Here is a 22,683-nt window from a genome sequence, read left to right on the forward strand (position 1 = left end):
GAGGAGGAATAAGCATTAATGAGCCAGGAAGCAGCTCCCAACAGCCACCTCAAAGCCAGGACATGCCTCCAGCACCACAGAGCTAGAACATGCCTCCACGACCTCAAAGCCAGCCATCAAAACCAACCCAACCATCCCAGAATTCAAAAGCTAAAGCAAAGGGGAAAGGAGCTTAGACTCAGGAAAAGGGGAAGGGGAAGTGAAGAAAGAAGAGGACCTTTGATGATTTGATGGACAACCAGCAGTAGAATGAGGACCTTTGATGCTTTTGTTATGTAATTGGATTAAGTTATCTGACTTGTGTACTATGACTTTTGTTCCAGTATTATCACTTGTGGGCTATGACTTGATATGTAACAGTTTGTTTTGGGTATTTTGTTAAGAATCAAGGTTTATGAGCCAAAACCTTTTTATTGCCATGTTGGCTTATGTGGATGTTCATCTCTTTTGGATCTTATGCTGATGAATGATATTTGTCATTTTCTCCTACAGATATGCTTGTCTTTTTATATGTATGTTTGTCTTCATGATGAATAACACATACCATGTAAAACACATCAGCAACTTGTCATTACTAAACCCAAAATATATTCATTACAATGGGTCAACCTTCATATGGCATACACAATTCAACAATTCCCCTACTTAGAAACATAAGCAATAGATGACAAAATGACCACAAATATGGCAATGGTCAAAGCTAACATCAATGCTCTTTCTCTCTTTTGCATTTTTCCTTGCCATAGAAGCAACGACTTTCTTATCCCTTCCATTGCCATAACAATTTTCTTTGCCATAACCATCTTCATCAGCCCATCTAAAATATGAGCAACACCTCTTTCCATATACCTAAAAAAATGAACATAAACAGAGTCAACCAAAAGCAGAGAAACCAGAGGGGATAACGCGCGAGAGAGAATAAGGTTAATAGTGGTTACCTTGTACAACTCGCATCCATAAAAAGCCCTACCATGATTAACTCTGGTCCAGGAAGTAACAAGTGGAGCTTCAACTCTATAATCACACATCCTTGTTGTTCTCCTTCTCGTCTCAGATGTAGAAGAAGATGACGAAAATTCGCTAGGTCCACCCATATCATCAACCAATACCTTCTCTGCGAATCACGCGTACGTTTTCATCCCTTTTGCGACGCCAACGAAGATCGAATAAGAACCAATTTAACAGAAATAAAAAATCCCCAATTGCTAGGGATTTGGTTCTGGTTTTATCGTGGTTGGGACTTGGGCGGAAGAAGATGACCGTTGGGGAGCTTTAATTGTCACGTGAGGGGCACAAGGTTGCCAATCGAGCCTTCTTTGTCCAATTCGACTGCCATGTCATTTAAGTGTGCCACTAGGAGAGAGAAACGTTTGTTTTTTAACAGGAGTGTGACGGAAAACCAAATTTGCAAACTGAGCGTAACATTGGGGTACAATTTTGGAATTGATTTTTGTTGGGGATCAGAATCGTGAAAAGGGTATTCGTGGGAGACCAAATGCGCAATTAAGCCTTTCTGTTTAATGATCAAAATATACCTCAATAACAAGCTTGTCTTCATTACCATTAGCCAGTTCATTACTCGAAATTGACTTAGTAAGTCTTATAATAGAAATTCAACTAAGTGATGAATGTTGAGGAGAAAAATCCTTTGAAAACTTGTAATAACTCGTGAATAAGAAACTACACATGTCCCATGAGAAATCTAACAAATTACTATAAGAAAAAACGTGTGAAAAAAAATATGGAAAGAAATCAAACATTTTTTACTAACTCATTAAGAGGGGTAATTTAGGGGAAAAATGTCATGTGCAATTCATGACAAACTCTATTAAAGTTCAATATAAATGTTAATAGAGGGTTAATTTTGAACACTTATAAAAGTTTAGGGTTATAAATACACATTTTAAAATGTGAGGGTTTAAGTCGCACGTAAGCTAAACTTTAGGCAGTGAATTGCAATTTTCCATAAAATGAGGTGAAATGTATTCTGGATTGGACCCACATGGAGGTATGCCACGTGGCAGGAAAAATTAGAAATTAAGGTACCAAACCACCCATACTGGTAAACGAAGCAGATCTCGCTCGCTGCAACCATGGTAGTTCTACTTTTACTCTCCCTCTCCCTTTCTTCTTTTTGACCTGCCCAATTGTTGTGCGATCCATCTGTCGATCCACGATTGCATATTCATTTTCGGAAACTATGGCAGAGAAGTCTGACTCATTCTCGATCCGCGTTCCCTACAAGAACCTCAGGAACGATTCTTCTTCCGCGGAGGTGGAGCTCGTCGGCGTTGACGAACCTGGCCATCGGATCGACCTCAATTCGCCTCGTTCCGACCACTTACCACCGTCGAAGAACAACGCTTCCCTGACGAGACTGGTTCTCAGCTGCACCGTCGCCGCTGGTGTTCAGTTCGGATGGGCCTTGCAGCTCTCTCTTCTCACACCCTATATTCAGGTCATTTCTCTTAAAAAATGCTTTTCAATGATGTCTCCATACGCGCGGTTGCGTGTTTGATTTGACAATAGCTTTTGTTGTGGAAATGCCATCTTTTCACACTCCGTGGGATCCATTGTAAATGGCTTCAAATAGTTTTTGTTACTTGTTTTCGTTGTATGGCTGAATTTCGTATATGCTGTTGTTTGATATTGGCTATGTATTTCTGTGTCTACCATTATAGCTTTGCAAATAACTATATATGTACTCTTGCCTTTTGGTGCAGACTTTGGGAATAGGACATGCGTTTGCTTCATTTATTTGGCTCTGTGGCCCAATTACAGGTCTTGTGGTAGGTGACAGTGTTCCTTTCATCTTTAATTGCAATTGTCATTACCTTAGAGGCTTAGACATTTTTTTCATGCTTCTCCTTACCATTCTGACAGCTTCGAGCTATTGCTCGCGAAAGTAGATTCATGCCTCTATTTTTGCCCACTTGATTTCAAAGCTCTTAGAAACATTAATGATATACAACAACAACAAGCCTTATCTCCCACTAAGTGAGGTCGGCTATATGGATCACACTACGCCATTGAGCATGATAAAAATTAAAATATTAAATTATGAAAGATATTATTGTTAATGAGATCATGTTTAATAATATCTTCCCATGTTCTTTTTGATCTCCCTCTACCTCTAGCTCTCCTCACAGGACTAAAAACCTTGTTATCAACTGTTAGAATAATCCCAAAATCTTAAGTTGTTGGGTAAGGGCCACATGAATGGTTTTATAATATTATTCTAACATCAACCCTTCTCACTAGTGCCTCCATTGGTCTTCTTTGTACATGTCCATACCTTCTTAACCTGTTTTCCGTCAGTTTCTCCATTATAGACCTCTCTCCAATATCTTCTCTAACCCGCCCATTGCGTATCTTATCCTTTCTAGTGTGTCCACTCATCTATTTTAACATTCTCATTTCTGCTGTTCCAACTTTTCTCTTGTGTTGTCCTTTAAAGCCCAACATCCACTACCATAGAGTATAGCATATCTTATAGCAGTTCGATAAAACTTTTCTTTAAGCTTTGTAGGTACTTTGCGGTTATTAGAAATCGGGAGGCCTATACTCAACCACAAAAGCTAGCTCAAGAGTTGAGGTTTGCACAACCCTTATAAAGGCTATCTATGCTCTATCTCTAGCCCATGTGGGACTTCTAACACACCCCCTCACGTCCAGGACTGAACAACCTGGAACGTGGGAACAACAACAACGGGTGCCCCAAATATGGGAAGTCTCCACAACAAACAACAAATGGATCTAGGATAGACTCTGATACCATATTAGAAATCGGGAGGCCTATACTCAACCACAAAAGCTAGCTCAAGAGTTGAGGTTTGCACAACCCTTATAAAGGCTATCTATGCTCTATCTCTAGCCAATGTGAGACTTCTAACAGCGGTCACATATAACTCCTGATGCTTTCGTCCACTTTAATCACGCAGCTTGAATTCTATGTGTAACATCTATGTCATTTTCCTCATTATCTTGTATAATCGATCCAAGGTACTTAAACTGTGAAGCTTGTGATAGATGTCGTTTTCAATTTTTACTTCCACAATACTTCCGACATTAGTCTTACTAAAATTGCAATGCATATACTCTGTCTTACTTCTGCTCAATCTAAAACCCTTAAATTCTAAAGTCCTCTGATAGGTAACTGGGGTTAGCTTGTTAGTAGTTAAGTGGAGTCAGTAGTTTGTTAGTTAGTTATAGGGTGAAGAGGCATGTTTTCTATAAATAAGCGTGATTAGAGAGCATTAGGGTATCTTTGGTAATCAGTTAGGTTTTGGGTTTAGAGGGAGAAGTGGTTCTTTTTCTAGGGTTAGAGAGGGTGTTTGGCATCTCTCTCATGTATCTTTCCCCTAATTCCCAATTTGGGATTAGGGTTCTTCATCAATAATACTTCTACATTTTCTGGGTTCTATCATCCTCCTCCAATCTTGAGTTTAGAATTAACGGCTTCCATTGATTCTTCAATTAAGACTGTATATCCCTGGTAAGCATGTCCAAAACCATATTAAACGAGTACTGAGTACTGACTCAAGGGAAGCAGTTTCATCAGTTCATGTTTGCCACTTACTGCTTTATTCTTGTGAATTTGCATTGCAAGGAACTTTTTGTTCGTTTTAAACTTGTAAATTTCAATTTTGTCTTGCTTTTTTCAAATAGGTCCAACCCTGTGTTGGCATTTGGAGTGATAAGTGCACTTCAAAGTTTGGCAGAAGACGTCCATTCATTCTTGCAGGATCTCTTATGATCTCCTTGGCTGTAAGCATTGGTGACATTGACTGCTTATTTCAATATACTTTTTAACACTACACTGCACACAAGCTAAATTAAGTCTTGTATTTTAGGTGGTATTAATCGGGTTTTCTGCAGACATCGGATATATATTAGGGGATACAAATGAGCATTGCAGGTTTCTGTTTCTATCTTTGATCTTTTCTTACTCATTTTATTTCATCTACTTTTTAAGTTGAACATAAATGAACTCGGTTAGATTTTAATGGAATTCGTATTTCTAAACTTGTAGAACTTTCAAAGGGACCAGAACTAGGGCTGCTCTTGTATTTATTCTTGGATTTTGGATGCTGGACCTTGCCAACAACACAGTGCAGGTAAGCCTGTTAAAGTAATCATTGTGTGCTTGTGTTATATGTTTGTACTGATGCAGCTGAGCAGTAGTTTTTTCCCTGTATTTTTTCAAATTTTAATGTACAGGGTCCAGCTCGAGCACTTTTGGCTGATCTGTCAGGTAAAGCTTCCCTATTTTCCTATTTTATTTCTTCGAGTTCTCAACAACCTAATAGAGTCTGGACCTGACCTGCTGTCACGAAAGTGTATCATAGGAGAAATAGAGATTAATGGGCTGATATTGGGCAGTTAGTATTTGTAAACTTAGGAGAAACCGAGAGGCAATATTAGATTTAAATCTGTGTGTCTAAACTACACAACGGGTGTCATTATTTATAATAGGCACCATAAAAGTGTGCAATAAGTACAAAATATCTCCTATTTTCCTATTTACATGATTACTTCTCTAATTATGTGATTATGTTACCAAATAACAATAAATAAAAGACATCATATTATTTACAAATATCTAACACTCCCCCTCAAGGTGATGCATATATGTTATACGCACAACCTTTCTCAAATAAAATATATAATTAACTGGAGGAGCAGCTGCCGGAGAGAGAAACGCCAAACAGCCAAACAAACTCAAATCTGGGACATACGACGAAGCTCCAACATCATTAGTTGAGATATGGGAGAGCCGGGAAGCCATGATGGGTCACAAAGAGGAGAGAGAAACACCCGAAAACAACAAAACTAATGTTGAAAAATTCAGATCTGCTCCACCATGAGGCCGAAAATGATGAAATAAGGGCGGATCTGGAACGAGGATGAAAGGGCGAGTCGAACGAGCCAAGCGGCGGTTGGAACAGAGGCAAGATGCACCGCCGCACTCCTGTGATATGGGAGGCGCGTGAACTCACACGCAGAGAAGGAGGCGCGTTCGAGCGCGTGTGGAAGCCGTTCGATCTGAAACTGCAAGGAAACGGTCGATTTGCTCCATGCGGTCCTAATGGTAGTGGTTGGCGTGTTTGGGCAGCGGCGGAAGTGTCTGGAAGAGGTTGTCGGAATAATGCACGACAAAGATAAAAGCCGGAAACACCGTCAAAATGAAACATGATGTGGGGTAAAATAAGAAACAATGCCGGAATGAAATACGGCAGGTGGTAAGATTGGAAAATCTGTCGGAATGAAACACGACGGGGAAGATATAGAAAAATTGTTGAAATGAAACACAATAGAGGGAAGAGCCAAAAACCGGAGAGGAGACACGGTTTTCGGGAAAAGACATGCAGCGATGGACAATGGGCCTTTCGGGTATGACGACGGATTAGGATTGCCTCTCGTCATGCTCTGAACAATGGAATTAGCACAGGTCCCTGCTCTGATACCATGTAAAATTAGGAGAAACCGGGTCATTATTTATAATAGGCACCATAAAAGTGCAATAAATACAAAATATCATTGGAATATCCTATTTCCCTATTCACATGATTACTTCTCTAATTATGTGATCATGTTACCAAATAACCATAAATAAAAGCTATTATTTATTTACAAATATCTAACAGTAATTGTTTAGTGATCTGGTTTAATAATAAGACCATTGTATTATTTGGTTTGTTACTAGTTGTTAGAGTTGGTTAGTTAGAAGTAATGACAGCATATAGTTAGTTGTTCTCTATAAGAGATTGTAAAGGTAGTCTGGAGGTTTTTCTGGAATTGTTAATTCAGTAGTTAGGAGAGAACTGACCTCTTAAATTTCAGTTCCCAAATTGTACTCTGTTTCATCACTGATCATTAAGAATCTTTCTTTCTTTCCCTGTGTTTCTGATCCAGTTTTATCACAACTAAAATGGAGATTATTGATTTTCATCTTGTATTAAATATTGGTAGCCAAGAGACATCATGATATAACAATTTTTGCTTCTACTTAGGTCCTGATCAACGCAATGTAGCAAATGCTGTATTTTGCGCATGGATGGCTGTGGGAAACATCCTAGGATATTCGTCTGGTTCTAGTGGAAAGTGGAACAAGTGAGACCTTTGCTAATATTTTGCGATTATGACATATTTCAGCAAATTGCTAACTATGGAAATTGCATTGCATGCTTTTTATTGTTAATTGTTTTATTTTTTATGTCATAGTTTTTGAAACATGTTCTGATAAGAGAAATAATTGGAAACAAGAGAAGGGAGGATACTTGGTTTTTTATAGGAACCAGCCAAGAATAGGTAGAAATCGATATTATTCAAGAGTAGAAACTACAATGATTGCTAAGTAATTCGAGAGTCTCAGCCCCTTTCCCTAATTCCCAATTACAAATGATCCCAAACATGATAATTCACCTTAGTTCTACTAACTAACTAAACTACTAGCCAATTATGGTTATCTATCAGTTATATACATTATGGGAGAATGTATTCTTACATAAGGAATAATGGTGTGGAACCACTCATGTGAAGAATCTCAGAAGTGGTTTTGATAATTTGATTGATGTAAATCCAAAATTTATAACTGTATTTTACTATTGAATTTCTTTCTATATTTTCTCGTCCTTAATATTTTTGTCTTCCTTACATAAACAGATGGTTCCCTTTCCTGACAAATAGAGCTTGCTGTGAAGCCTGTGGCAATCTTAAGGCAGCATTTCTTGTTGCCGTGGTAGGTTATTACCAAAATTCCTTTTGATTAGACCTTAATTTTTGACTTCTTTTCCTATTAGTGGAAGCACATACTTTCCTTCAGTTCGGCTAGGTTTTTTTTTTTCTATTCGTTTATTTTTAATTAGTTTTCTTGTGGGGTAACATTATCTTTACTTACATATCTGTTTTTTCTTTTTATAATTTCAGTGAAGAGAAGCATGACAGATCTTATAATTGTCGGTTTTTTTCCCTTATTACCGAAATTTAGGTTGTCAAACTCATGAGTCTACGCAAACGCGTGGTCCGTAGACTCTACTTGTAAAATTGTATTAGTTTACCTAATATTGAAAAAAAACCTATATAAATGGCTATCCAAACAGAGTAAAATACCATTGAAATAATAACTATTCAACATTCTAACTCCATAATAAAAAAGTATGGTATTCAAGGCTTATATTTAAATGACCAAAATCACAAGTTCATAAGGTGAACAAATTTTGAAACAAGAGTTAAATAATGCAAATTTAAAATTAATGTCCAATTTTGCATTCTGTAATGTGGAAACTGGAAAAACATTGCAAGTTCAAAATTAATGTACAAATGCAAAAAAAAATAGTAGACTTTAGAAACATTACCTTTCAACACCGTATTGACTTATCCTAGCAGCAGGTTTGTTGGGTGGGAGTAGAAAGTAGAAACCTAGCTTATTCAATTTCAACACCATTCAAAGGGAGATGGGTGCATTCAGTAACCTGGTTATTCAAAGGGAGATGGGTGCATTCAGCAAAGGGCTGAACCTTGAATGAGGTATGGGTCTGTGCATCGTTGGGTTCTGGGACGCTCATTAATGGGTATGTATGTTGAGGAGGGGAAGGACATGTGTGTCAGAGAGGACGTTTGTTGTTGGGTAGGATGTTCCTGAAAAAGGATGGTCATTTATCCTTTGTACGTCATTGTAAGTGCTGAAGACCACCACTAGGGTCATTTTAGGGAAGCCCTAGACGTGGGAATTGAGATGTGGTCATTTAAAGCAAGCCAAAGCTGGTTTTGAGTTTTCAGACTCTTCCCCTTGGTCTAACTCCAACAATGCTGAGTAATCTGAGAGTCTCAGGTCCTCTCCCTAAATCTCAATTCCCTAATGATTCAAAAGGCTGATAATACTCTCACTATCTTATTTATAGTCTCACTCTCTAACTAACGCAACCAAGAACTATTCCTGTTTCTTTAAAGAACCCTAATTCCCCAATTTCGGAATTAGAGAAGATACGTGAGAGAGATGCCAAACACTCTCCCTAACCCTAGAAAGAGACTCACCCAATGCTCTCTCTAAACCCCAATCCCGAAATCAATACAAAGATACCCAGCAGTCTCTCTAACTACTTATTTTTAGACTCTCTCTCTAATTAACTCCCACCCCCAATTAACTATCTATTAACCCTAATTAGCCACTAACCGTGAGTACCTATCAGTTTACCCAAGCTCAAATGAGTAGGCTCGATTTTCCTACCTAGAAATATAGACTCAAATGAGTTTACGGGTTAATCTGTGAGTTTAATAATCATGCTGAATTACATCCTGTCCTTCAGTTTGTTCAGTTCTTATATTAATTTGTTTTCCTTCTATTAATTCTCTTATAAAGCAACATCATCTTTTCCTTCCTCATTAATAAAAGCACCGAGAACCACTGTTGAAGTTAGGCAGTGCTATGATGTCTCGAGGTTATTAGCTAATAGGTCTATCAAGTTTGTCAATCATATGCTGTTAAACATTCAGCCTTTAATGTATGTACAACTTATGTAATAACTGGAATCTCACAATACACTATTTGCAGGTGTTTCTGACGTTATGCACACTTGTAACCCTATATTTTGCTGATGAAGTTCCACTTACTTCTGTGAATCAACACCAGCAGTTATCAGATTCTGCTCCTTTATTGGATGAACAACAAAACGGAAATGATTTTTCAAACTCGAAGCCTTTATCGGCTAGAAATGAATCAAATGGTATGGTAAGCAGGGATCACGTTGAGAAAGATGTAGAGCTGAAGCATGATAATTTCAACGCTGGGGAAGATCATAGTGAGATTTTAATGGATGGGCCTGGAGCTGTATTAGTTAACTTGTTGACCAGTTTAAGACATTTGCCACCTGCTATGCATTCAGTGCTGATTGTAATGGCTCTCACTTGGGTACGTACTACAGTATCTGATGTGGAAAGGATTCTTTTGACACGCTATTATGTTTATTTTCAAATTGGTCGTGAAGTACTAGTCTTTGCTTGTGCTTTTCATTTGATATCCTTCTTATGCTTCCCTGAACCCTGTGACTACCTGCAGTTATCATGGTTTCCCTTCTTTCTGTTTGATACGGATTGGATGGGAAGGGAAGTTTATCATGGAGATCCAAAAGGGAGCTCTTCTGAAGTAAATCTCTTTGATCGAGGTGTTAGAGAAGGTGCATTTGGTTTGCTATTGAATTCTGTAAGAACACAAGATTGAGCATAATTTTTTTTCAAGAGATTTGTGACAAACTTTTCCAATCATGAACGGGAATTTTTGTTTTTCTTTTATTAAATTTGGCTTTCTGTAATCATAAATCTGACATGACATTTATTGTTTGGTAGGTCGTCCTTGGCATCAGCTCTTTTTTAATTGAACCAATGTGTAAGTGGATGGGTGCGAGATTAGTATGGGCAGTGAGCAATTTTATTGTCTTTGTTTGCATGGCTGCTACTGCCCTTATTAGTTTCATTTCTGTCCGAGATTATGCCGGAGGGATAGAACATGTGATTGGAGCAAGTGAAGAAATCAAGGTTGCTTCCTTGGTTGTATTTGTTCTTCTTGGTTTTCCTCTTGCAGTAAGTATGAGTAGTACTACATTGCCTCTTCTGAACTATTTGTTACCAGTTTCCTTCTTTTCATTGTCAATCCTCTAAACCAATCACAGTATTATTTCAAGTAATTTGTGAAAGTCATGTCAGGATAAATTTCCTATGTTTCTTTGGCAGATTACATATAGTGTTCCCTTTGCTGTCACAGCGGAGCTGACTGCTGATTCAGGTGGTGGCCAAGGTTGGTATTTGCTAGAAGTCCCACATTAGCTAGAGATAGAGCATAGATAGCCTTTATAAGGGTCGTGCAAACCTCAACTCTTGAGCTAGCTTTTGTGGTTGAGTATAGGCCTCCCAATTTCTAATAATATTGGATGTAGATGACACTTAATTTTGTCTATTAATATTCCGATTTCAAGGTGTTTGCTTGATTCTGCAGGATTGGCTACTGGAGTTCTGAATCTTGCAATTGTTGTTCCACAGGTAGTTTATTTTTCTCAAATATTGCTGTCACTCCTTTCTTCAAGAGTAGCTTCTTTTCAAGGTCATCTCTTTTTTTTCAAAATATTTTTTTAATTCTATATCATTTGTATACGTGTGCTGATATTGCAATGCTAGTCATCTTCAAGTTCCAGTGCAATTCATTTTTAGATCAGGATAATTCCAATTTATTACGACTGAAAAACCATATTACATCTGAAAAGTAACTTCTTTGAAGAATTAGATAAAGGAAACAAGGTGGAAATTTTGTTGTTTTTTTCAAAAGTAACTTCTTAGTTATTGATCGTGGGTTAGGCCAGGTTTTCAATTACCTGGTGACTTCTGTTTTAGATTTGTGTTTTCTCTTGATTCAAGGAATGAGTGCATCAGTAAAACTCTGCTTTTTCTTTGTACTACTTTCTGAACCAGTATCTCTGAAAGAGCTCTTCCTCTAGTTAAATAAGACATTTTACTTTTTTTTTTAAAGATATAGTAAATGTGGTGGTTGCTATTTTGATATATTATTTGCTTCTTTAGATGATTATATCCCTTGGTTCTGGTCCATGGGATGCTCTGTTCGGTGGTGGCAATGTTCCTGCCTTTGTTTTGGCCTCCGTCTGTGCTCTTGTGGGTGGTGTTGTTGCAACTCTCAAACTGCCAAATCTGAGTAGCAGTTCCTTCAAGTCCTCAGGATTTCATTTTGGCTAGCGCTTGTGAAATAATTTTAACTTGTACATGGTCTCAGAAATTGGCATAACATGAAGGGTATGGAGAGCTGGCATGCTGATTGCTTTATGCTCCTTTTCAATCAACAGAAGGCGCATCCGATATTCAGATTCATTCATTCTTCGCCCACATAGTGGGTGTCTGTATTCTATGTAATGTTAAACTCACTGCACAATAGAAGAGCGCTTAGGTGCATATAGTAACACGTTTTTATTTTGTTCAAAATAGTAACACATTTAGAATAGGATAAAGAAGGAAAAATAAAACTTTTGATTAGATGTTTTCCTCTTAAATAATCAAAAACATCTTTATGGTACAAAGAAAGTTTAAAAACTCAAGATATTCCTCCAATGAATGAGAAAGTGTGTAGAGCTCAATTAAAACTTACTAAAACTTACTATAAATGGAGAAATTGATTGAAAGAAGTAGAGATGTAGAAAAGTGTAAAGAGGCCTAAATGAAGTTTTTGATTGGATATATTCCTCTCCAACAATCAAAATCATCTATATGGCCCAAAATAGGGTTAATTAAACTCAAACTTTTCGTTCAATGAATGAGAGACAAGTGTGAAGAGTTCAATTCAAACTTACTACAAATTGAGAAGTGGGTAGAAGGAAGTAGAGGTGTAGAAAAGTATAAAGAGACGTAAATGAGATTTTGACTGGATATATTCCTCCGCAACAATCAAAATCGTATCTATGGCCAAAAAAATGTTTAAACTCAAGATATTCCACCATTGAACGGGAGACAACTACAAATTGAGAAGTTGATAGAAAGTTGTAGAAGTTTAGAATAGGATAAAAAGACCAAAATAAACCTAAAGCTTTTGATCAGTATTGTGCCCTAATAATCAAAATCCTCTCTATGACCCAAAAGAAGTGTAAACTCAAGATTTCTTCTCATGAAAGAGAGAGAAGCGTGAAGAACTCATGGATATAGAAAATAATAGAGACCTTAATGGAGCTTTTCTTGGATATATTTCTCCCCAACAATCAAATCATCTATAGGGCCAAAAGATGTTTAAACTCAAGATTTTCCACCAATGAATGAGATACAAGTGTGTAAAACTCAAGTACAACTTACTACAAATGGAGAAGTGGATAGAAAGAAGTAAAGATCTAGAAAAAGAATATAGAGACCTAAATGGAGCTTTTGATTGGATGTATTCCTCTCGGTGAGTGCTCCACTGCCTCGCATGGAATAACCAACCCACATGGTCTCGCCATAGTCGTCCAAAGGACTAGCGTCAAGTGCGACAATCCTCGTAGAATGCCTATCTAACATAACGTTCGCACGATAAGCTGCAAGTAGTAACACTCTAAGTGGAAGAGAAAAACAGTGGATCTAAAAAAAGTGAACTTCCAAAATTCGTCCGTTGCAATCTCGCGTAATGTCCGCATCCAACAGTCGTAAGTCATCGTGCGAGAAAGACAATGAAACCTCCACGCAGTCATTTGATCCACCTCAAGAAAGTGAATCTCCTCATGTCTCGAATACGACACTCTTAATGTGTGGTCCATCTAACAATGGCGCTGGGCGCCAAAATCTAAAAGTACGATTCTTCAACGAGAAGATTCTGATCAAAGCTGAAAAGAAGACAAGACAACACACATCAGAAAGAAGAGATGTCGATAGAAGATCAAAAGACCTTCTAGCAGAAGAGCAAGATTGTCTTATGGAGAAAAAGTGATCGTCTGCAGAAGGAATGAACGAGAACTTGCAGAGGAGGATCATCGTCCACCTCAAGCTAGACAACCAGAAGAAACTGTGTTCAGAGAAAGCAAACATCTTGTCAACATGGAAAAGATCTCTGACAACACAGTAGAGAGAGAGAGGTCAAAATGCATTGCTTCACGCAACCATCAAATATGCACAATGACCAAGGGAAATCATTATAGCTTTCAAACTCAAAGATTTCCCTCATTCTCTCTCTTCTTGGAAATAGAATGAAGTCCTTCGTCTATTGACACATCTGCAGCTCATCCATTCACCAAGGAAGTAGTCTCAATTCACTTTCGCCTTCAAACACGTGTGCAGAGCTTCAGTTAAATTAACTTCAAGTGGGACCGAACAGACTTGTTGGTTTCTGTTCCATGTCATGGATTGTCAATAGCCATGATTTCCATATGGTGGTTTGGCATGATTTTTAAAGTTGGAGCGGTTATCATATTGATTTATGTTGTTGTAACCCCTATCTCCATGTATAACCGCCCCACGCGGACGAGAATCATTAACCGCCCCTTTCTTCGATTCAAACTGTTGCTGCATCCCCGTAATTACCGCGTTGGGCGTTTTTTCTTTATCTGATCGCTGATGACCCTGTTTTAGTCCTACTTTTTCAGGTATTTTCTTTGTTTCTCTCTTGCATTATTTTCGTGTCTCATGTAGTGTTTCTTGCTTTTTCATGCATTTTTCCCTTTATGCATTTGCATGTTTTGGGTAATTTAATGGTTCTTTAGGGACCTTTTTCATATTTTGGCATGGTTTTGGGTCTTTAGTTAATTATTTTGGGTCTTGGGACTTTTGTGTGAACGAATGTTTGGTATTATGATATTTTCCAAGTGAGCTTTGGTGAGAATGGCAGGTTGTAACTGATGGAAGAGGGAAGTTCAAGGGGCTTGGAGGCTTAAACCTTTATTGATAGGGTGCTCGAGTGCTATTTATGGGCGCTCGAGCGCCAAAAGCCAATCTTAGCTCCTGAAGCCACTTTAGGTCAGGGTTCACGAGTGCTATTTAAGCCCGCTCGAGCGCAAATTGCACACAAACACTCTTCCATCAGTTGGGAGGCTGGCGCTCGAGCGCCAATTGTTACAGTAGCTTGGGATTTTGGGTCGAGGAGTGGGCGCTCGAGCGCTAGGATGTCGTTACTTTTTATTATAAATAGTTGTTTGGTTGTTTTGTTCAGAACCTTATTCCATTTTCAATAACTTAGAAACTTAAATACTCTATGGTGCTTGTGGGAGGTTTCCGGGCTTTGTAACTCAGGTTATTTCTCATTACTTGTATGCATTCCATAGCCATGTTTGACTAAGTTCTTTATGCTTTGGGTTTTTGTAAGACTTACAAAGTTTAAGTTATAATTCCTTTTTCTATTCATGTGTTTATGAGTTTATCCTTGAATCCCATTTCTGTTATTTCATTTCTAAGCATGAGTGCACACTTGCACAATTGCTTTTCTACAATTCTTGTGGTTCGATATTTTAAAACCGGGAGAAATCTGTGCACTAGAGGATTTGCTAACAAGTTTTTAGCGCCGTTGTCGGGAATTGTTTATGATTTCTGGTTTATGTTACGAGTTTGAAGTTTGTTTTACCTTTATTGGTCAGTGTCCTGAATCAATATTACTAATCTTTCTCTGTTTTTTTAGTTATAGTTTAGGCAAGGAAGACTCGACCCGGATCCACTGCTATTTGATCCAAAGCATGAGCGAACTTGCGGATTTACTAACATCTTCGTTTGAGCTCCAGCCTCTAGACTTTTCTCCAGACGTTAAAGATGTGATCTTCATAGATCGTCTTGGCGAACTGAACTGGGTTAGGATTTTCTGATTGAATCCCAATTCACTTCTAAAAAGTCTGGTGTTTGGGCTTGCAAAATCCACCTTGTGAAGTCTTCAAGTCTTGGTATTTACAGCTCCAGGTCTTCTGTGAATAGAGATTTAGTCGTTGGATGGTCTTCACAGAAATATAACCGTTGCACCGAACTGTGATGAAGTACAACTTCGATGGAGACCTATTGCTTTGGGGTGTGCAATAAGCTTAAGCATAGGTAGAAGCTATTACCCGTTGATGTGGCCAAACAACTCATTGATGAATGGAGCGTTGTGCTTCTTCCTTGTGGAGCTTCTTCGATCGGACGATGAGGTGCGTTCCACTTGAAGAGGTAGCCTGGCAGTGAATAGTGTCATCTCTTCATCTTTCAATGGATATCCTTCTTTTGCCTTTTTTATGCAGACGATAGTTGTAGGCAAAAGTGACTTGAGACTACTTCCTTGGAAAATGGATGAGCTGCAAATGTGTCAGTAAATGAAGGACTTCATCCTATTTCAAAGGAGAGAGAAAAGGAGGGAAATCTTTGAGTTTGAAAGTTATAATTATTTCCCTTGGTCATTGTGCATATTTGATGGTTGCGTGAAGCAATGCACTTTGACCTCTCTCTCTCTACTGTGTTGTCAGAGATCTTTTCCATGTTGACAAGATGTTTGCTTTGTCTGAACATAGTTTCTTATGGTTGGCTAGCTTGAGTTAGACGTTGTTTTTGCTCCTCTAAGCGTATCTATTACGTTCAAACGCATATTCATATCGTTTATCATATTTGGAATGATAATAGTTTCAAGGGTATAAGTGTAATAGTTAAAAAAAGGCTTAAATACTCTAGAGGTCCCTGAAATTGTCTCCCGTACGAAAATAAGTCCCTGAAAAAAAAAATTCTGATGCCGAATCCCTGAAATTTTTTTTTAATCAGAATAGGTCCCTACTCGTGTTTCCAGCCTATGTGGCTTAATTTTTGCTGAGTCAATTATTCCACGTGGCTTTTATATTTTTTTTAAATACACATGGATTAAAAAAAATAAAATTAAACATTGAAAAAAATAAAATTAAACATTTAATTTTAATTAGATTTAGGGATTTAGGGTTAATTACATTAAAATTTTATTTTTTTAAATGTTTAATGTTATTTTTTTAATCCATGTGTATTTTAAAAAAATATATAAAAGCCACGTGGAATAATTGACTCAGCAAAAATTAAGCCACATAGGCTGGAAACACGAGTAGGGACCTATTCTGATTAAAAAAATAATTTCAGGGATTCGGAATCGGAAAAAAAATTTCAGGGACTTATTTTCATACGAGAGATAATTTCAAGGACTTCCAGAGTATTTAAGCCTTAAAAAAATTCATATGATTTGAATTTTAGGAAATATCACTTATTGTTAATACCCTCTGCCGGTTCAAAAATGCAAGTCAAAGCTACAAGACAAATTGCACAAGAGAAAAATAAAAAATGCAAGTTAAAGCTCTGCACCGGTGAAGAATCATAAATGCAAGTTAGAGCTACAAGACATTTTGCACAAGAGAAAAATCTACTGACTGGATGCTTTTACCGACTAGCTCAATGTCACCAGTGAAAAACATTGTCTAGAAAATGGGCGCCATCTGCAATTTAAAAAATATCTCTAACAAACTTAGAGAGGAAGTCAAGTGCACAAATCACGTGATTCTCAACAAAGCACTTTGATCAAAGAAACAAGTACAACACTGTTACAATCAAGTTTCCATTCTCTCTCTTCAGAATAAAGGAACAAAGTTCAAATCCTACCAACCAGCTGACAAGATACAACTTTATGGCAATAAGTCTTCGTCAAATAGTATTGTTGGGTAATCTGCAAGTGCACAGATTTTTGCCGGAAACCTTTGGGTAATTCCTGCTTGAACTCTAGCTTCGATATGGGCTTAGAGCTCCTTCTCTGTCATGCGTTCACCCATGGCAGCAAGCGCAACATGTCTTTACTGTCCTGGATGGCAACAGAGAGTACGTTCAGATAAACTAGCAAAGGATCCGGGTCGATCCTACTATGCATAAACTATAACAATGACACAAAGAAAAGGTTAGTAACACCAATTCAAAGCTCCAAAAAAAGTTAAAACTTCAAACTCAACTTAAACCAGAAATCAGAAACAATCCCCGACAACGACGCCAAAAACTTGTTGGGTAATCTGCAAGTGCACAGATTTTGCCTGGTTTTAAATATTAATCCACAGGGATTGTGAGTGAAAGGAATCAGTTTTTAGTCGAAGAACGAAAGAAAACAAAACCATATTTTGTAAGTGTTGATGTTTGACAAATGTATGTCGATGTAGAAATGATGAATTATAAGAAATCAGAAATAGAAATGCCTTGGGTTTTTGCTTGAGTTATTCATGTTTTAGTGAGCAGAGGTCAAGCTGTCTTGTTTTTCCATGATTTGCTGCAAGGGTTTGCTTATTCCGAATTTTACCTTTAAATCCTAAAGGTTTGGGTTGTTTTTATAAAATGGAGATTTTCTTTTAATTTTTTTTAATTAAGAGGTATTAATTGAATGGAGTTGGGCTTGGGTAGAAAATTGGTAAAAAACCCTAATCCTAGTATAGTTGGCCGCCGATTTTGCACAAGGGGAAGAAGGGAGTTTTCTTTTCTTTTCTAAAGCCAAGGTAGGGGAAAATAGAAAGGCAAACACATTCTTATTTCACGTAAAAACTCCAGCAAGAGAAGAGAGAGCTCTTGAGAGAAAAGAGAGAGAGAGAGAGAGATCGTGAAAGAGAGAGAGAGAGCAAGGGGAAAAAGAGGAAGCTTGTGAAGGAGATCAAGGGAGAAGAAGGTACTTGAGCAAGGAGCAAGGACCAATCTCTTCATTCTTCATCTTATCTTTCTCAAGACTTAGGCCAAGGTGAGGGCTATTCTAGTTAGGTAAAGTCTAGGAGATTTCATGCTCAAAACCTCATGATTGTATGTGGAAGTTTGTGGATTTGGGTGATCTTTAACATGGGGGATTTGTATGTGTGATTAGGGATCTTTCCATGCATGTTTAGAATGAAAAGGTTTCTGTTTTACCATGCCTAATCACATGATATATGCCATGATCCATGATGATTTTATTTCAAAACCTTGCTTATCTTGTCATATATGCCTAGATCTAAATTGATGAACAATAACATGTGTTAGATTGGGTAGTATGTTGATGTTTTATGATTGAAAAGCTTGCTGGAAATTGATATGTGAAGCATGATCAAGCATGTTTAAAAGTTTTGAAAACCCTAGATCTAAAGCATGTCACAGCCGAATCCTAATTTTGAGGGTTTAGGCGATTTTTCTTATCTTTTGACTATTTAATTGAGTTGATGTATGTTGCTGATATGTTACTACTTGGTTTATGAAAAATGCATGATTAATTGATGTACTATGATGCTGGGCCGAAACCCTAAGTGCTCTCTAGGGTTTCGGCATCGATTTGTCTATATGTGAGAGTTGTTTGAATACTTACTATCTATGTGAGGAACGAGGTAAAACCCTAAGACTCTTGATGAACTTACCATACATGAAGACCTATTATTTTACCCTAAAATTATGATATTGGTAATGAACCTTGAGAAGTGAATTCGCTTGCAAGTAGTGATTGTGTGGTTATAGTGCTAGGGCTATGGACCATGAGAACGATGGTGTCCTTAGAAACAAACGGTTGCTTGCAAGCGAGGGAGTTTCTAATCTTGGATGATCCTGCATCATGGTATTTCCGCTCAAGATGGGGGAAGCATTTGTTTCTGCGCCGCGATGGGGCAGTGTTGGAGAGTCCTGCATAATGATGTTTCTACCCGCGATGGGGGAAAAACTGCTCCGCGCCGCGATGGGGTAAACAGTTTTGGAGAATTCTGGATTGTGGATTGACTGTGTGGTCTCCACGTGACTTGGGTCGACTGTGTGGTCCCCTTGTGTGTTAATCTGCGGATGATCGAGATTGGTCAAGGTGTTGAGGTGGTTGTGTGAATGGTGAGGACGTTAGTCTAACTAAACCTTAGGTTGCTAACTTGATATATGAGATTTTGAGATTCTTGTTATTCGTATACTTACGTTCGAACTGGGTTTATTTGTCAGTCTTTCATGAGAACTGAAACTCTTTATGTGTTTACTTGTTGTTATGGGGGGGGGGGGGGCAGATGGTTTGGACCACGAACACGATGCATTCCTGGAAGCTAACTCTCCATGAAGAAGAGGAGGACGAAGATGACATTGACGACGAGGCAGATGTTTAGGGTTATGGTGTTGAGGGGCTTTCATTCACTTTCTTTTGGGTTGAGAGGACCGAGTGGGCATTGAACTATTTCTTTTGCTTTTTAGTTTGGATATTTTTAAATTGATGTAATTTACTTTGAAGTTTTTCCTGATACTTATTTTATACTCTTTCCGTCGATTATTAAATTTCGAAGTTTTGCGTTATTGATTATTTCCGCGAGTTTAAAATGGTTAAGTTTCAAGATTTCGTATAATTGGACTTTTGTCTTTAATTCAAGATTAATTAACGAACCGACGAAAACTCCTTGCGAAATCTACGATGTTTGGTTACTGTGTGACACTTGAGAAATCAGGGCGTTACACTGTGGTATCAGAGCTCCGGTTGAGAAACCAGAGCACTAGGGTTTGGGCACACGAGTTTTGAACTCGTTTGTGTTTTTGTTTTGGGTAGAATTGATTTCTAGGTTTCCGCGGTGAGATTTGGGTAATGTTTGCTAAGATGTTTGTTTGACTTGTGAGAATGTCTGTGACTAGTATCATTGCCGTGATACTTAAAACTGGGTGATTGATTATATTAAGATGCGAGAGTCACATTTGTTGTTGAACCTTAAGTTTCGAGGACGAAACTATTTTAAGGAGGGTAGTATTGTAAGACCCTGATTTTATTATAATTATTATTTATTCTAAATAAATAATAATGAGTGAATTTTCAGTAATTATAGAATTACTGTGTGCTAATATATGCGTGATGGTTATTTTTGTGGCCTATGTGTGTGGAAATTTTATTATTTCATAAAAATAATAAAATTTGTGTGAAATAATTTTATTTAATTTAATTTTGTGAGATTTTGACCCCAAGATTGGGTGTTGGGCAAATGTTGATGAGAAATTAGGGTTAGAGGCCGAAATTGTGATGTAGAGGTATGATTTTGATTTGTTGTGAGTTAGTTGCAACAAATTGAAAGAAGATATGTATGTTTTAATAAAATATTGAGTTTCTTTTTATTAAAAAGGTGTTTAATTGATTGATTTCATTTTGTTTTAAAAAGATAAGGGTTTTATCTTTTATTCTTTTTTAAAACCTAAGAGATATGATACGATTTGGTTTTCAAAAAAAGATTGGGTTGTTTTGAGAATATTACGTGATTTTGAATGATTTTTAGAGTGGTATTAACGACCTAATCTGAAGAAACTTCCTTCATAAGAATTGTATCTCACTCTGTTATCTAAGTTCTCCCTTTGACTTCATGTCATTCCGACCTCTGTAGCTTGAGTTATTCACGTTTTAGTGAGCCGAGGTCAAGCTGTCTTGTTTTTCCACGATTTGCTGCAAGGGTTTGCTTATTCCGAATTTTACCTTTAAATCCTAAAGGTTTGGGTTGTTTTTATAAAATGGGGATTTTCTTTTAATTTTTTTTAATTAAGAGGTATTAATGGAATGGAGTTGGGCTTGGGTAGAAAATTGGTAAAAAACCCTAATCCTAGTATAGTTGGCCGCTGGTTTTGCACAAGGGGAAGAGGGGAGTTTTCTTTTCTTTTCTAAAGCCAAGGAAGGGGAAAATAGAAAGGCAAACACATTATTGTTTCACGTAAAAACTCCAGCAAGAGAAGAGAGAGCTCTTGAGAGAAAAGAGAGAGAGAGATCGTGAAAGAGAGATAGAGCAAGGGGAAGAAGAGGAAGCTTGTGAAGGAGATCAAGGGAGAAGAAGGGACTCGAGCAAGGAGCAAGGAGCAAGGACCAATCTCTTCATTCTTCATCTTCTCTTTCTCAAAACTTAAGCCAAGATGAGGGTTGTTCTAGTTGGGTAAAGTCTAGGAAATTTCATGCTCAAAACCTCATGATTCTATGTGAAAGTTTGTGGATTTGGGTGATCTTTAACATGGGGGATTTGTATGTGTGATTAGGGTGATCTTCAACTCAGGTTCCCAAAGCTACCCATCTCTCATTCTCTTAACACACACAGTTCCCCACATGTGAATCACCCCAAACAACATATTTTCACAAACAAAACAAGCATCTAAACTTAGGGTGAAACCGCTTAAGATATGAAGTAACATGGTGCACAACACAGGCATATAAGGGTAAACTGACTCCACAAAACACAAACTAAACTATCATGCAAAACTTAATTAAATAAAAAACAAAGAAAACTAAAATACAACGGTAAAAAGAAAAGTGAAAGAACTCCATCAATCTGAGCTCTGAGGCTCATCATCATTCTCCGCTGCCATCAACATCCTCCCCTCTCCTCTCATCAATCACAATGCTGAATTAGGTGTATATGCGCAATGATATAAGCTTATCTTTCGTCCAATTTCCTGTAGAATCCTTCGTGTCTGGTTGGAAGTTGTTTTCCTCTTGTTTGTCATCTACAATACAAGCATAAGAGTTCCAAACAATCATAAAAGTTAGATAACAATAATAAAAGAAAGTCTTTATTTCTTTTTCTTCACAAAAAACAACCTCCAGTAACCAACCGTCTTCCATGGTAATTATACTTCATTCCAGATATTTTTCAATAATTAGAGGATCAGAGGAAATAAAATTGGAGAGTAAAATCACTTACAGAAGTGCACAAACATGTTCAAATTTCGTTGGGGAAATTGATCAAACAATTGATGAGCACAAAGTTTAAACATAAAATTTTAACATAGAACCACCCCAATACTTCCTCTCAATCATGGAAACATTCACTCAACAGCCCAATAACATGTTTAAAGAACAAAGACCGAACATGCATCATGAAAAATCACCATTCTATTTTTGCCCTCAAGCATGGAAAAGTGAGTATAAAAGAAGAGATTAGATGAAACATACCTTGGTAGAGAGAGACACCTGTGGGTAAAAGAACAAGGATTCGAGTAAAATCTTTGGGTGAAAAGAGAATAAAGTAAAAAGATAAGTTTTTTTAATGAAGAAAAGATAAGCTTAAGACATATAGTGATAATGATTTTAAAGCAAAAGGAAATCTTCTATTTTTAAAGTTTCAAAGTTGGTGCGACGGTGCTGTCGCACCAATTCATCACAAGAATAGCGCCAAGTTCGCGCTGAAATTTCCAGAAGCGTTGTGCCCAGCTTCTTCTCGCGCGACAGCACCAATTTCTGCAGGAATCGCGTGGTATTCCATGCTGGAATTTCCAGTGGCAAAGCCTGGCTTG

The 22,683-nt window shown here is 37.6% G+C and overlaps 1 protein-coding gene and 1 long non-coding RNA gene across 3 annotated transcripts; one reads left to right on the plus strand and one right to left on the minus strand.

Annotated features, from left to right (window-relative positions):
- Positions 1-2,051: 2,051 nt before the first annotated feature.
- LOC130711073 (sucrose transport protein SUC3) lies at positions 2,052-12,035 on the plus strand. Of its 2 annotated transcripts, none has more exons than XM_057560529.1 (14): positions 2,052-2,458; positions 2,724-2,789; positions 4,669-4,767; positions 4,854-4,918; positions 5,033-5,117; positions 5,221-5,254; positions 7,014-7,113; positions 7,666-7,741; positions 9,554-9,910; positions 10,058-10,201; positions 10,345-10,578; positions 10,729-10,792; positions 10,991-11,095; positions 11,569-12,035. In XM_057560529.1, exons 1-14 carry the CDS (start codon positions 2,201-2,203, stop codon positions 11,700-11,702), a joined length of 1,821 nt encoding a protein of 606 aa, XP_057416512.1. In that variant the 5' UTR covers positions 2,052-2,200; the 3' UTR covers positions 11,703-12,035. The 2 variants fall into 2 exon arrangements, with proteins under 2 accessions (XP_057416512.1, XP_057416513.1); XM_057560530.1 differs by having other exon boundaries at positions 2,053-2,458; positions 10,991-11,034.
- A 9,602-nt stretch (positions 12,036-21,637) lies between these two features.
- Positions 21,638-22,332, minus strand: LOC130713737 (uncharacterized). Its single transcript, XR_009011006.1, has 2 exons — positions 22,092-22,332; positions 21,638-21,894 (listed from the first exon to the last, which is right to left on the minus strand). It is a non-coding gene; the product is annotated as an uncharacterized LOC130713737 (long non-coding RNA).
- Positions 22,333-22,683: the final 351 nt, after the last annotated feature.

Source organism: Lotus japonicus, chromosome 4, assembly GCF_012489685.1.
Source record: "Lotus japonicus ecotype B-129 chromosome 4, LjGifu_v1.2".
Taxonomy (NCBI): Eukaryota; Viridiplantae; Streptophyta; class Magnoliopsida; order Fabales; family Fabaceae; genus Lotus; species Lotus japonicus.

Bases quoted from the DNA above. Each gene is read 5' to 3' on its own strand.
- LOC130711073 (XM_057560529.1), top strand. From the start codon at position 2,201: ATGGCAGAGAAGTCTGACTCATTCTCGATCCGCGTTCCCTACAAGAAC. The intron at 10,202-10,344 runs GTAAGAACACAA...ATTGTTTGGTAG, and splicing joins TTGGTTTGCTATTGAATTCT to GTCGTCCTTGGCATCAGCTC. The intron at 11,096-11,568 runs GTCATCTCTTTT...TTGCTTCTTTAG, and splicing joins AAGAGTAGCTTCTTTTCAAG to ATGATTATATCCCTTGGTTC.